Source organism: Vombatus ursinus, unplaced genomic scaffold (genome assembly GCF_900497805.2).
Source record: "Vombatus ursinus unplaced genomic scaffold, bare-nosed wombat genome assembly UNPS02014816.1, whole genome shotgun sequence".
NCBI lineage: Eukaryota > Metazoa > Chordata > Mammalia > Diprotodontia > Vombatidae > Vombatus > Vombatus ursinus.
In genome coordinates, this window is record NW_020954594.1 from 3622698 (window position 1) to 3639066 (window position 16369).

The 16369-nt window shown below is 42.0% G+C and overlaps 1 protein-coding gene and 1 long non-coding RNA gene across 2 annotated transcripts in view; one reads left to right on the forward strand and one right to left on the reverse strand.

Moving 5' to 3' along the window:
• The window catches only part of LOC114023122, a 146838-nt gene that overhangs the window by 110492 nt on the left and 19977 nt on the right, over nt 1-16369 (forward strand). The gene's annotated exons all lie outside the window — the stretch shown is intronic.
• TECTA (tectorin alpha) overlaps nt 1-16369 on the reverse strand; it is an 81373-nt gene that overhangs the window by 34925 nt on the left and 30079 nt on the right. Inside the window, exons 10-11 of the mRNA XM_027835642.1 lie at nt 9679-10280; nt 143-704 (exon numbers count right to left, since the gene is read on the reverse strand). Of these exons, the coding sequence (XP_027691443.1) occupies nt 143-704; nt 9679-10280 (1164 nt within the window). The remainder of the gene's footprint in view (nt 1-142; nt 705-9678; nt 10281-16369) is intronic.

Consider the following 16369-nt stretch of genomic DNA (forward strand, 5'->3'; position numbering starts at 1 on the left):
CCTCTGCCCTTTCCATGTTAGCACCAAGACTTTCACTCCAGGGTATTTACTCTCATGTTCTAAAGAGACAGCTTTTGCCCCTACAAAATGTTACCCCAACAAGAGAGAAGAAAGGAGGGAAATGGAAAGAGGGTAGGCTCACAGCAAGATGTGTAGTTCCTCCAGCCGGTCACTGCAATCCCTTGGGTTTGGCAGGTGCTGGCATAGTTCTGCAACCAGCTGCATGCTGTCTGCACAGCTCCCCCGTCAATACAGGAGTCAAACAGGCAGTTCTTGTAGAAGAAACTGGGGTTGACTTTACTGTGGCACTTGGCAAAGCCTGCATTCTGGTTGGAAATCAGGCTGCAGAGCTGCTGGACTTTGGAGAAGCCTTCCACCTTGGCACAAGAGGGGCAGCGGTCCCCACAGCCCACCTGGCAAAAAGTGTCCCTCTTTACCCAGCTCTGCCCAAATTCATTGACACTTGAGGCCATCAGGCCCATGGGCATCTCCAGGTCATCATCAGGATTCCCGTTGTAGCGGCCACACAGGCCAAATGTACCGTTCTGCATGCTCCGAGGCACAGTGACTGACAGAAAGGTTTTCCAGTCATATACAACCTTGAGCCCAAAGTCAGTTTCCACAACCACATGGAAGCCAAAGGAAAAGATATTAATTTTCCCTTGACCCAGCTTCAGGGGTAGATACAGACGCTCATTATTGACCTGCAAGAAGGAATAGTGTTGAGGTAGAGAAAGTCAATTTCCCCTAAGACGTCCCAGATCCTATCCTAGTGGTCACTTACTAAAGGGCCTTATGCAAATTTTCAAAGAAAAGTTTAAATCCTAAGGGAGATACAGGAGATGGCATATGCCAGGTAAATCAAAACCTTGCTACCATCTCACCTCTCCTCAGACCCCAGTGGAAAGAGCCCAAGACCCTGAACCCTGAATCCAAGAGCCTTGGGAATAGCTGTGTCCCCCAGACCACTGGCCCTGCTTCCAGCCCTGCCTCTGTAGTCATCATTGAGGGGAACAATCACTGTGGAGAAGGGGCACACTTTCCTTGCCACCACCACCACCAACTGCTAACTAGCTGCCACTGACTGGTAGGTAAACCCAAGGGCCCCAGGAGTCATAGCAACTCCTAGTCCTGCTTCCAGTCTAGTCCCCAGGGACATCATCCTAAGGCAGCAACCTGGGTGCTTCTGAAGGTGCTGCAGACACAGCTACTGAGGTCCCAGAAAAAAACGATCTTTGGCTCAAAGTGGCCAACGGAGCTCAACATCAGAAACTGATAATGTTTTTATCAGTGGAAATTACATTAAAGAAGAAATGTTATCATCTGCTTTGCCACTGCACCCTAAGGACCATGAGGCCTTTCCAACCAACTTGGTGCTGAAATCTTCCACCTATGTTTCCCCTATCAGAACGTTAGCTCCTTCAGGGAAGGGGCTGTCTCTCCTTCCCATTTTCATCCCCAGCACACAGTATAATGCTTTGGCCATTGTAAATGCCTTTTCATTCATTCATTTTATTCCCTGTATTTCTTTTTGGATTTTCCACCTTATCTGATTTTCAGATGTGCCCTAATCTTTCCTATTATGATTTATGATAGATTTAGATAACTAACTGTTAATACATTGATGATGACTCTTTAGATTTATATAAAACCTATTCCCTGAACATTTAAATTGTTTCTTGGTGACTGTGGGAAGGGATGTAATTTAAAGATTCCTGAATGCTTAGAGTCAGACCCAAGAAGTGAAGCTATCTAATGCCATACTTAATTTCAGTTTATTTTTGGTAAGTAGAAACTCATGAATTCCTCACCTGTGTAATGAAGTTCATCGGATAAATGCTTTGGAGATCCTTTTGGAAAAGAGAACATTTATAGTTCAGCCCAAGAATAACATCTAAGACTCCATCCAAGACAGCAACTTCATTGCAAGACTCTTTTGCCAAAGGACTAAGTTACGTTTTGGTTTCTTTCTTTCTTTCTTTCTTTTTTTAATGTTTTGTTTTTGTTGTTTGTTTGTTTGGTTTGATCTGAACATTTGATTTCATTGATGTTGGGAACTTCCCTGAAGAAATTCCATATGCCAATACAGACCATTAACTGCTCTGCACTTAACAGTCTGGAGAATTTCCCTGTGGTAATTTGCCTAGGGCCATATAGCCAGTATGTGTCAGAAGTAGGATCTGAATCCAGATTTTGTGACTCTGAGACTTGTTTGCTATCTGCCCAGGCTTACTACATGGGTCATGGCTGGAGGACAGATAATAGATATCCTGCCAATTGGTCTGAATGGACAGCATTCACTACTCATAAGGTTTTGGGACTAGTGTTGCCAGCAGGTCTGTATTTGCCTGGCTTGTCTGGTTATTTTATCACAAAAGTCAACTGCTTCTTACTGATATATCACATTAGGGTTTTGGTCATCCTAGTTGTCTGCTTCCATTTTTCATAACTCTGGACTTCTCATTCCAATGTCCCCTATATAGGTGAGCCCAATTAACAGGTTAAATTTTTCTCAGAATAAGATCATACTCAGCTCATTAAAAAAAGAAATATTTTCTGAAGAACAATCTACTAATCTTTGAATGTGGGCATAATGTTAGGGAGCTCGAAGTTTACAAAGCACCGTACATGCCTGGTAAGCTACATGGCCCCAGCTTTCAAAGACACAGAGCTTGGCAACAGAGATAGCCTTCTAATCTAGATGAAGTAGATGACTGGATGCCACTTGATATAAAATATCACCTTTACTGGCCTACTATGGTACCTCCCTCTCTACCCCTAGGCCCCAAGTACTCGTGACAGTCACTTTTCTAGGTCAGACAACAAAGATAAAGACTTTGTTTCAAGAAGATCACTGTTTAAATGCATGTGGGAGGCAAAGGGGGGGGGGGAAAGCCCTGGATGGGGCCTTTCTCTTCTAGCCTTCTAACAGTAAAACAGACTAGTTTGTTGGTCAGATTAATTCATTATTTTAGAAGACACAGAAAGCCTAGCTCTTGGGGATGGAATGAGGTATAAGACAGATAAGTTTCAAAAGATTAAAAAACTTTGGGTAGAGTATGAAACAATAAGGGGCACCTTCCCAGAGCAGCCCTGGTATAGAATTATGTCAGAGAGTATATATTTTAAGGGAAATCCAGAGAGGGTGCAAAGGTATGGCCAGGCACCCCCCCCAACAAAAAAAGATGGCAGAATCCAAGCAACCATAGAACAGGGTAAAGGTTTTCTCCTGTCTCCATTCATGACGTCACGCAAGTATGCCACCTTCAACAGGTGCACAATAGAGAAAGTGAATATAGGCTAAGTCTAGAAGAATTTGGACAAAATTATTTGAAAAAATAGAGAACCCAGGACAGAGGAGATATCTAATTATCCAGAAAACAAAACAAAATGATCAAATAAACAAAATTATTTTCCTATTTGACCATGAATCAGATTAGGAAATTAAGTCAAAGGATAGTTTTTTTCTAAAAAATCAAAACAATGAACACCAGGTAAGGTGGACCCTTCACTAAGCATAGAAAAAAAGGAGTTATTTGGTAAAGGAACAGGCTGGGGAGGAAACTTTTAACACGTGAAGTCTCAAGAGAATGGTATGTAACTTGTGGCCCTGTTCCCCCTTACATTATTATGGAAACCCAAAGCCAGTTTCTCCAAGAGCACAGGAGTTTTTCAGCCTTGTTATCTTCCCCAAGTCTACAGTCTCTGTTGGCTGTTGAGCCTGGAGAAACAGGGAGGGAAGAGAGGAACATTTTGGGGAGCCAATAGGGTTGGATTAAACCAGGCAACTAATGAGCTTGTCAGTTTGAGGGTTTGCTTTTATCTTTTCTCTTGCTACTATGGGGAGCCTTGGAGCAGGATCCTACTTTGACTCTGGGAAACTCAGATTCTGTTTGATTTGACTCATTCCCAAATTCCATGGATCCCTGCTTCTACCTTGACTGTATTACTTCATTTCAGTAAAAAATAGAAGGCAAGGTAGGCAGGGCTATGCGGGTGGGAAATAGAGAGGTCCGAAAAGAGAAAAGAATAGAAGCTAGGAAGACGAGGTAGGAAGAGAAACCGGTAGGAAGAATCCACACCAGCTCCCTTCTGCACTCTTAACGGCTTTACTGCTGAACACAGGAGGAAGCTGCCCAGCACTGATGGGGTCCACTACAAATTCATTTGATTTGATCTCCCTGGGGCTCCATTTCATCCTCTCAGCAAATCTTCTAAACTTTCTCTCCTTAAACACTACAAAGTAACTCTCTCACCTTCTCTTTTCCCACAACTTCTGCTTCATGTTTTATGAAGAAAACAGAGGTCATTGACCATGAATGTCCATTCCTTGCTAGTAAGGATTACTTCCGACTTCGTACTTGTGTTGCTGCTGTCATGGGTGTTTAATAAGCACTCAATTAATGGACAGGCTATTTGGGCACTCTACATCTTAAAACTTTGGACATCATCCCTCCTTCTCTTCTCCTTTATTCCAGTCTATGATGAAGAGGTGGCCCTTTTTGCTGAAATCAACTTACCTATTTGTACCCTTGATTCCACCCCCTTTTTCCTCCTCCAGTAGAATTCTCCTTCCTTTACTGCCCTCCCCCCAATCATTCCCCACCACCTCTCTAATATTTAATCTTTCCTTACCTATTGATTCTTTTCTGGCTGCCTACAAACTTAACCAGGTCTCTCCTATCCTTAAAAATACCCCCAAACCCAAAACCAAAAAACCATGACTTGACCCTACAATCCCTTCATGTCTCCCTCTTCTTGTCATAACCAAACTCTTAGGGAAAAAAGCCAAGTTTCAAAGGAAACTGGAAAGATCTCTATGCACTGAGGATGGCTGAAGTGAGCAAAACTAGCAAAACCATTCATACAATGACAACATTGTAAAGAACAGCAGCCTTACATGACTTTATTTTTTGGGGGGAGTTGCCCAACCTTTTTTTTTTTAATTAAAACAATTTTTTTTAGTTCCAAATTCTCTCCCTCCCTCTAACCTTATCCTCATCCCATTGAGAAGGCAAGAAGATAGCCATATGAAAAATATGCAAATATTTGGAATATGGATATGAGCAAAATATTTTTACATTAGCCATGTTGTAAAAAAAAAAAAGCAAGGAAAATAAAAAAAAGTGAAAAAAATATGCTTCAGTCTGCACTAAAGAGTTCATCAGTTCTCTCTCTAGAGGTCGAGGACTCATCGTGTGTCCTTTGGAATTGTCATGAATCATTGTATTGATCAGAATGGTCTTTCATATTTGATTATCATTACCATATTGCTGTAACTGTGTACAATGTTCTCCCGGTTCTGTTCACTTCACTTTGCATCAGCTTATATAAGTCTATCCAGTTTTTTCTGAAACCATACCCATCATTATTTCTTATTACCACAATAGTATAGTATCTCTTCACAATATACTGGAACAGGAGTGGGGAACCTGCATCCTTGAGGCTACATGTTACCTTCTAAGTCCTTGGGTGCTGCCTTTTGACTGAGTCCAAGTTTTATAGAACAAATCCTTTTGTTAAGGGGATTTGTTCTGTGAAGTTTGGATTCAGTCAAAGGACCGCACTTGAGGACCTTGGAGGGCCACATGTGGCCTCGAGGCTGCAGGTTCCCCACCCCTTTACAAGAACTTGTTCAGCCATTCCCTAATTGATGGGTATCCCCTCAGCTTCCAATTCTTTGCCACCAGAAAAAGTGCTCTATAAATATTCTCATGCACTTGGGTCCTTTTCTTTTTTCTTATATCTCTTTGGGCTATCAACCTAGTAGTGATATTGCTGGGTTAAATTTTATAGCTCTTTGGGCATAGTTCCAAATTGTTCTAGAGAATGTTTGGACCAGTTTACAATTCCACCAACAGTGCATTAATGTCCCTTTTTCCATATCCTCTCTAGCATTGTCATTTCCTTTTCTGTCACGTTAGCCAATCTGATGATTATGAGGCAGTACCTTAGGGTTGTTTTAATTTGCAATTTCCTAATTATTAGTGACTTAGAGCATTTTTATGTGACTACTGATAGTTTGGATTTCTTCTAAAAATTGCCTGTTCATATCTTTTGATCATTTATCAATTATGGAATGGATCTTTTATTTTTTTTAAATTTGGCTCAGTCCCTTACACATTTGAGAAGTGAGACCTTTATCAGAGAAAACTGCTATAAAAATCCTTCCCCCCTCCTATTTCCTGCTTTCCTTCTAATTTTGGCCACTTTGATTTCGTTTGTGCAAAAACTCCAATTTTACGTAGTCAAAAATATCCAATTTATCTCCTATGATTCTCTCTATCTTTTGTTTGGTCATGAACTCTTCCCTTATCCATATATCTGATAGGTAATTTTTTCCATGCTCCCCTAATTTGCTTATGATATTTGAATGAATTTAGACCTCTGATCCATTCATGTCATGATTCTAGAAATCCAAAGATGAAGCACGTGACCCACTTCCTGCCGGTCCCAGGATGGGCTCAAAATGCAGAACGAGATACACATTTTTGCACGTGGCCACTGAAGGCTCATTGTTTTGAGGGTTTTCTTTTTTGTTGTTTAATTAGAGAGGAGTGGAAAGTAGAAAAAATAAATGATTGTTAATTGGAAAAAGGTAAAATTAAAAAAAAAACTGACTACAATCATTTCCTTTCCTTTTGTGCACTTCTAATCCCTTACAATCTGGCTTCTAACCTCATCACTCAATGGATCCTGCTCCCTCCAAAGTTATCAGAGATCTCTCAACTGCTGAGTCCAATGGTCTTTTCTTAGATTTCATCCCTCTTGACCTCTCTTGACCACTAGACAGCACCTTGGATAGATTACTGGGCCTGGAGTCAGGAAGACCTGAATTCAAATTTGACCTCGGACACTTATTAGCTGTGTGACCCTGGGCTTGTCACTTAACCTCTGTCTGCCTCAGTTTCCTCAAATGTAAAATGGGAATAATAATAGCATCTATCTCCCAAGGCTGTTGTGAGGATCAAATGAGATGATATTTATAAAGTGCTCAGCACAATACCTAGCACATTTCCAATCATTCTTCTCATCTCCTGTCCTAAATTACCAACTGCCTATTTAAACTGGATATCCTGTAGGCATCTCAAACAACAAACACTGAGTCACAAAAAAACTCATTATTCTTCCCCACCCCCCCCTACCCCCACCAAATCCATACTTCTTATAAACTTCTCTATTTCCAATTTACTCTTCATGTTGTATGATTTATGTATATGTTGACTATCACTCATTAGAATGTAAGCTCCCTGAGGGCAGGGACTATTTTTTTTTAATATTGTCAATGCTTAGCACAAGGCCTTGCACATGATAAGCCCTTAATAAATACTTTTGAATTATTGTACGTATGTGTGTGAGGAGAGAGGCATCACTGGAGATCAAACTTTCTGCCAGGCCAAATCAGAAAACAATCTCCAATGCAATCTCTCTAAACCTTTTCTTAGCATCAAAAACCCTTCTGTTGTCTCACACACATCAGAGCACTCTCTCTTCTCTCTCTTCTCTCTCTCTCTCTCTCTCTCTCTCTCTCTCCCATCTTTCTTTCTTACTTTCTCTTTCCTTCCTCCCTTCTTCCTTCCTTCCTTTCTCCCTCCCTTCTTTCCATACATTCAACAAGAATTATATGTAATATTTCTAAGAAAGAAGAGGGGTGGGCTACACACACACACACACACACACACACACCCTTTGGGTTTTGTATTTGGAGTTTTCTGGGCAGTTTGGAGAGAAAAGCCTTTTCAGGGGTACAGCTAGGTGGTGCAGTAGATAGAGTGCTAGGCCTGGAGTCAGATCTTCCTGAGTTCAAATCTGGCCTCAGGCAGTTACTAGTTGCCTGTTTGCCTCAGTTTTCTCATCTGTAACTTGCAATTCATGATCTGTACTTGTTTGCCCCAGACCTGTGATTTTATTGATGTAGGAAATTTCCAGAGAAAGTTTCCTAGACTTGTTCAGAGCCACACGGCTAGGAGGCGTCCCAGCCTGGCCAAGAACCGAGGTCTTTCTGACCCTGAAGTCAGCTGTCTGGCCACAATACCACAGTCCCACTCAACTGTACTTCTCAGAAGTACAATACTCTCAATTGAGGTCATGAATGTAACATACTTTGGAGATGTTGTTATACAAAAGTCAGCTGCTGCCAGCATCAGCATCAACAAGCAGTGTGGTATGGCAGATGGAGCACTCACCTGAGAGCCAGGAAGGTCTGAGTCCTGCCTCTGACCCATATTGGCTTAGGTCCCTGGGGTCTGTGAGATTCCCCAAGTCTATGAATTATAGATTGTTGCTGACTTGCACTGGTAGAGGGAATGCCCTCACAAGTAACTCCCAGAACCAATGAAACCACAGGTGCCGACCAAACCATACTACTACCACTACCACTATCACCACTATTACTACTACTACTACTACTATCTGCAGACCTCCCTGTGGCTTACAAATTAGATCTTAAAGAGGCTATGCCTTTATTCCTTTACCTTTCCAAATACATATTTAAATAAAAACAATAAGGTTTTAAAAGAGATATTGATTATTTTCCTTATATAACCTGCATGATCACAGAGTTACTGAAATTACTATAAAAGAAGCAAACTGTTCCCATCAGAGAAGATTAGGTTCACTTTCATAATTAATACCATGTTGGTTATTATTATTAATGAGTATTTTACATCCTGAGATACTGTACAATTAAGCCACTAATAACAACTAGTTTTGCCCACCAAATGAATCCACCTGAATTGGAGGGAAATGAGTGAATTAAGGAACAAGGTGCTGTGGGGGCTGAGGAGGCAAAGACTACCAGTCTGGGGTGGGGGTTGGGGGAATGAGGAGAAGAATGCACAAGAGGATGGGCATAATAAAATGGAACATGGACTGTGGGGCTAGAACTGAGCTAGCGTGATGCTATGAGACATTTAACCAGGAGATGAGAAGGGTCCCAGGGAGGCCAAACCGTGCTTTCAAATACTTGCTAAGCCTGTGAGCAGAAAAGGGATTAGATTTCTTTCTGGTTCCAGAGGGTGGGAGTAATAGATATAAGTGTTCAGATGTAAATGTAAGGAAAAAATATCCTAACATCCAGAGCTATTTCCAAGTTGGATGGCCTGCCTTGGGAAGTCATGGGTTACTCTTCATGGGGGTTCTTTAAAGTTTTTAGACTTGATCATTTGTCAGAGATATTGTAGGAGGGATATTTCTGTTTGGTACATGTTGCGCTAGCCGAGCTCGGAGGTACCTTCCAGCTCTGAGATTCAATGATTCTTAACATATACAAGCCTGAGTAGAGCTCAGCACCAATCACAGTATAATGCAATGGAGTGAATCAGAAAGCCTGGGTTCCAGATTTGTCCCCAGCTAAGTGTACAAAGTTGAGCAGGTCACTCAACTTTTCTCAATTCAATTCAACAAAATGAGTCCATCAGCGGCCTCCTATTGCTTACTATATAAAATCTAAATTCTTCAGCCAGGTTTTAGAGAATCCCTAATACGGCCCATCATTCATGAACAACTTCATTTCCTCATCAGTCCCCGATATACACCTTTTCTCTGATCTACTGAGGCCCAAGCCTCAATTTGGTCATTTGTAAAATGAGGTGATTGAACAAGATGATCCCCAGGCTTGTTGAGTCTCCCCCTATTTCCAGGCCTCCTCCTTTGGGGTCTAGCTTACCATCAACTTACCAGCACTGTATGCTTGTAGGCCCGGTGAATCACAACACTGTAGCCAAAAACAGCCACATCCACCTGTTTGACCCACAAGGCCAGTGATGGGTCCCGATCTTCATTCTTGGCAGTGACTGTGAATTTGGGAAACAGGTCTGTGCTCTGTCTACTTATGGTGGTGCACAAGGTGAGTGGGCAGCTGCTCTGGAAGTCAAAGGGGTAGCCATCAAAGGTCAGGTAGTGGCCATACCCTGAAACAATGCAGGAGGCATCTGTGCGAGCCTGGCAGTAGTAGAGGCCACTCTCCTCCATGCAGTATTCGTCGTCTTTGCAGGGGATACTCTCACAGTGGACGCTGTTGTCCGTCCCATTACAATAGCAGAAGAGTTGACAGTCCAGGTCTACCCAGAACGTCTCATTCGTGGAGAGCTGGTGCCCCTCAAAGTTACAGCCACACTCACTCCGGGGAACACACTGGGTACCCCTCAGGGCATAGCCCTCATCACACTGGCACCCCTCAGCACAGCTATCCACACAAATGGGGCCGATAGCCAGGGTCTCACAGGTCTCAGTACAGGTCATGCACTCCTCAAAGTGGCTGTTCTCGGGGCAGTCGAGAGCTGAAGGCAACCAACGAGAAGGGAGACTCAAGAAAAGAACAGGGATCAGAAAGGTGGTTTTTAAAGCCTGATTTAGATAGCAAAATGAGCATATAAATGCTTAATCAGCCCTACATGGTTATCATCAGGGAAAGGACTTACTGTGAAATGCTCCTAGGTTCTTTTTCTTTTCTTTTTTAAGGTCCTCACTATATGCAGCCAGTGCTTTTAGGATCCATTCATACATTGGTTTCAACATCTTTTCACCTGTCATCTCGTACATCTCTTTCATCATATCATTCCCATGCTCAAGAATCGATAGTAACTCCCTATTGCCCATTATATTAAGTTAAAACTCCTGTAATTCCTTTCCTCCCTCCACAATCTGGCCCCACTCCAGTCCAATTTTAATCCCCTGCTACTCCCCAACACGGATCCTCTGAGTTCATGCTCATATCCTCTGTACCTCCCATATTCATTCTTTCCATTCCTTCAGTCAGGTTGCTCTCCCAGGTGCGCTGCCCTTTCAAAGCCCACTTCTCATCTGACCTCTTCCATGAAGACTTCCCATGTATTCCAACCCCAGCAGAGATATCCCTTTGCTTCCTTAAAGCCTTTGAATCCTTGAGCAGCAGCATGATGTAGTGACAGAAGGCAAGCAACTTAGAGCTAGCAAGACTAGGGCTCATATCCCATCTGTGATATTTAGTCGTTAGGTGACCCCGGGCAAGTGATTTAAACTCTCTGAGCCTCTGTTTGCTCATCTGCAAAATTAGATGGTTGGACTAGATGGACTTTAAGGTCCTTTCCAGCACTAAATCTATGGTCCTATGATAACTATATTATTGTATTTAATTGTGTACTTTCTGGTATCATTTGTTCTTGTGTGTGTGTGTGTGTGTGTGTGTGTGTGTGTGTGGGAGAGAGAGAGAGAGAGAGAGAGAGAATTTGTCTTTTCCTCCAATTAGATTCTAGCTTTAAGATCTCAGTCTGGGTACAAAGTCCCTTTTTATAATACTTTGGTATTCTTTCAGAGTACCTAGCATAGTGCTGAGAAAAAAGCAAGCATTCACTATATACTTAATGACTGGTCATTAACTTTTGTCCTTTATGTTCTTTGCCCATAACTCTTTTTTATATTTATCCATAAGCTCCCGCAAGCCGGGAATCCCATTTTGTCTAAATGATTGTACAAAGACTAGGACAGTGCCTCATAAAAATAGGTTTTTACTTTTCTAGTCCTGGTAATCAAATTGACTTACTCCAGGGTAACCTAGTAACCCTGATAGGATCTTTCTATTGTCTATCTGTCTATCTATCTATCTATCTGTCTATCTGTCTGTCTATCTATCTATTATGCATCTATCAATTATACATCTATCAATCAATAGATGATATAGAAAATATCAAACAATCATCTATCTATCATCTGTTGCGCTCTGTCTTCCTGTCACTAAAGGCTACATCTTAGGTGGAATAATCTTTTTCACTAGGACACTAAATTTTAGAAGGTGCAAAAATTCAGTATAATAATAATAATAATAATAATAACTAACATTTATGTAACTCTTCAAGGTTTGTAAAGTAAAAAAAAAAAAACCAAACCATTATCTCAATTGCACCTTACAACAATCCTAGAAGAGAGATACTATTATTGTCCCCATTTTACAGTTGAGGAAGCTGAGGCAGACAGTGGTTAAATGACTTGCCTAGGGTCATACTTTTAGGAAGTGTCTCAGGTAGTCTTCAAACTCAATTCTTCCTGATTCTAAATCTGGCACTCTGTTCACCATTCTACCAAGCTGTCTTCCAACAGCCTTACGTCACTATAATAATGAATTCCCTTTCCCTCTCTGGTGGATTTGTGGCAGGATTTTTAGATGCTTGATCCAGTGCGTTGAGTGCTTGTTGCCCTAAGAGCAAATCTGGAATTTTGAGTCATGACAGCTCTGTGCTCTAAGACTCTCCACTTGGCCCTGCTACTCCGGAGGTGATGAGTTCCTGTCTTTAAGAAGCCTTCCCTAGCTCTTATACTTATTGCCTCTTTTTAAACATGTTTTACAACTCAAGGACATGAAGGACACTACAGAGATATAAATTTTATGGCAATAATAGTTTTGTCCACAAGTCCTAATGCCATAGCTCTGTACCGTGAGCTGGAAGCAGCTCCCTTTCTACGGGCTGGAGGACTATCTCCACTTCATTGCTTTTCCTCCATTGACTTCCAATAGCATGTGGCTTTTGAGTTGAAGGCTAGTTCAGTGCTGATTAAGTACATCTGTACAGAGGGATTTTCACATTTGTCTGAGTTATGAATGTTGTAACATCAACCGCAGGTTTATGGTGATAGCAAATAACATGACTTATTTAAATGACTCTCGGTTTATGACTTATTGTGTTGTCTGAATCTGTCTGCAAGTCTGGAACACACAGACGTGGGGTAATAAAACTTCCCCTGGCTCCCAAAATGCCTCTTTGAAATTACTTAATTGGGCAGCCTGTCTCTGCCAGCAACGGCGCTGGTTAAAAATATCTAAACTCAAAGGCAATGGTTGTGTCTCTCTATCATCAAACACGATTAGGTCGCTGATACGCAGCTGCTGCCCATTCTGATCCTGATCCGTGCTCTCCCCAGGACTGGATTGGGATTAACCCTTTGGATCCTAGTGTACTTTCCAGGCTGCCTACATATTCATGGTCTAGATTAGACACCTCACAAGGTAGCCTCAGCTTGAAGCTTCCTTCCAAGGAAACATGGTCAATGTGATTGTTTTTGTCCATATCCTGCTACAAATTTTCAGGCCTAGATGCAAGAGGGTGATAAGCTATTCTTGGCATCTACAACCCACAGGGAAAGAGGGAATTGTCAGTACCGTTCAGTATTTATAGAACATGCAAAAATACGTAATCCTCTGCTTAGCACCAAGCAAGGTCACACCCTATTCACTAGAGGTTAGCAATCTAACAAGCAAAGGACAAATAACACAATGGAATAACTCAATGGGCCATGGAGATCAGGCAATTGGATTCAGACAATGAAGTAAAGCTGGAAATCTATGTGTGGACAGAATATAGAAGAGCTAAATTCAATGGGCTATGGTACAAAAGAGAATGCCAGAGGGTGAGTAGAAGGGAACTTGGGACAGTGGCATGAGACAAGGGAAACTCTGGTCAAGGGAGGTTAGGGAGTCTTTCTTATGGAAATTACTAAGAAAATATCTCAGAAGCTCAAAACCATTGAATTGTTTTTGACTGTTCTCTTTCTCTCAACTCACTATATTCAATCAATTGCCAAGTCTTAGCAATTTTTCTTCTACATCTGTCATGGTCTTTTTTGATTAGTCATGTCTGACTCTTCATGATTCCATTTGGGATTTTCTTGGCAGAGATACTAGAGTGGTTTGCCATTTCCTTCTCCAGATCATTTTACAGATGAGGAAACTGAGGCAAACAGGGTTAAGTAACTTGCCCTGGGTCACATAGTCTGAGGCCAGATTTGAACCCAGGTCTTCCTGACTCCTGGCCCAGCACTCTATCCACTGGGCACCTAGAAGCCCTTTACCTCCTCTGGACTTCTACAGAATTCTCTCCCCTCTCCTTGTCTAGGCCCTAATCTCTTCTCGATTAAGTTAATATAATAGACTCCTAACTAGTCTTCTCGTGTCTAGTCTATGTCCTCCCCAATCCAGTGATACCACTGATTTATAACATGCTGCTCAGATGATGTCTCTTCTCTACTCAAAATCTCAGTGGTTCCCTGTCACCTAACAAAATATAACTCTTGATTGTGGAATTTAAAGCTGTCTGCATTTTGGCTCTACCCTACCTTTCTGGCCTCAATTCCTACTGCTCTACCTCATGTATTTGTGCCCCAGTCAAATGGAATGTTCTTCTGTGCTCCCATTCTTATTCTGCTTTGTCCTGATTTCCTGTCTTTGCATGCGCTATTAATCCATTCTTCATCTATTGAAGCCCCTGGCTTCTGTCAAGACCCAACTTGACTGTTGCTTCCTCTGTAAAAACCTTTCTTGATATTCTTCTCATCTCCAACCTCTCTTTCTTCCCACATATCTCACTGCAATTTGTCTTCACCTCTCCCTTGCAGTTATATCACTCTCTTTTGCATGAGATTTATTTTTTTCTAATAAACAGGATACTATTAGATTATGAATTATTTGAGAATGTAGTCTGTATCTTAATTGTATAGATCTTTGTATTCTCAGTGAGGGCAGCTAGGTGGCATGAGTAGATAGAGTGCTGTGCCTGGAGTCAGGAAGACTCATGACTTCAAATCTGACCTCAGACACTTACTAGCTGTGTGTGACCCTGGGCAAGTCACTTAACCCTGTTTACCTCAGTTTCCTCATTTGTGAAATGAGCTGGAGAAGGAAATGGTAAACCACTCCAGTATCTTTGCCAAGAAAACCCCAATGGGGTCACAAAGAGTCAGACATGATTGAAAAATGACCGAACAACAAAAATTCTCAGTGCTTCGTATGGAGTAGGCACTTAGCTCACAGAGGTTAGGTGTCTTGTCCAAGGCTACACAGCCAGTAGACACCAGAACTGGGATGTTAATCCAGGCCTCTTGACTTTAGGTCCAATGGCCTCTCTGATATATGTCATGCCACCTCCCAAATGGTACCGTTATCTTTAAAATTTGGGTTGAATGTAGATCTGTATGGAAGCAGGTGAATGCCTTGCCCTTCCAAGCTCCTTCCATACCTAGAACTTTAGGTCATTCTCCCTTTTAATTCTATAATCTCCTATTTTCTACTATAGGTCTCTAAACATCTCCAGTCAACTTCCATGTTTCCTTCCTGGCTTCATAGGGCCATAGTCAGAGCGAGAACAAGGGACAGGGGAATGGTTAAAGTGTTATTTACATTGGGTGGAAATTTTAGAAATGAAGTACTTCTCTCTCTTCTTTTTCTCTGTGTCTGTGTCTTTGTCTCTCTTCCTTTTAGAGATACTCTTTGGAGAAGAAAAATAGCTACAAATTGTGACTGTTCTGAGCTGCCCAAGCCCTGATAGCTGCGCTCTCTTGCTGCCCTCTCAGCCCTGCCCAGGTACATTAGCACTTCAGCCACTGTTTGATTCCCTCTGGGCCTGGCTCCTCCCTGCAGCCTTGCAGATAACCTGGGGTGTTGTATTCTAAACACTTACTCTGATTACTACTGGTACAACCATGGCCCTGGGAAGAGGAGCCAGGGGACCAAAAACCCCGCCAAAATTCACAGCTCTCTTAATGACTACTGTCCTGTTTGCCCAGGGGACTAGTGCTATCTTTCTAGAGTAGGAAGCACCCTGAACTGGTCACCACCTAGTAAGACAAATGGGACTCTTTTTTGGTTTTTGTTTGTCAGGAGGGGGGGCACCTTCTGAGCTAAAACGAAGATTCTTATCCATTTCCTCAGTGGGTTTTGGTATACCGCAGCTGTGGTGAAACATCCCCTGCTACTCTCAGCTCAATAGGATCTCTCCTCTCTCTTGCTCCCCGAGAGGTGAGATGATCAAACGAAGGGTTGGGATGAGAGACTGTGACTTAGGGAAGCTATTGAGCGTGTGTGTGTGTGTGTGTGTGTGTGTGTATTTGCACACATAGACGGCAGCTAAGTGGTGCAGTGGTAGAACGCTGGGCTTGGAGCCAGGAAGACTCATCTTCCTGAGATCAAATCTGGCCTCAGACACTTCCTAGCTGTGGGACCCTGGGCAAGTCACTTCACTCTGTTTGCCTCAGTTTCCTCATCTGTAAAATGAGCTGGAGAAAGAAATGGCAAACCACTCCAGTATCTTTGCCAGGAAAACCCCCAATGGGGTCATAGAATCAGACACAATTGAAACAACTGGACATCAGCTACAACTATATAGACATAGATTTGTGTGTATGTATAGCTACAGATTTGTCTATCTACCTATCTATCTAGGTCTTGATTCTGATAGCAGCTAAGTGACCAGTAAGATTCTTAATTTTTTTCTGAACTCAATTTTCTCATTTGCAAAATAGAGATAGCCATGCTTGCTTTATCTACGACTCACAAGAATGTCAGCAAAGGGCTTTTGTAAAATTGAAAAATACAATCTAGATGTGAGCTAATATTATTATTCTC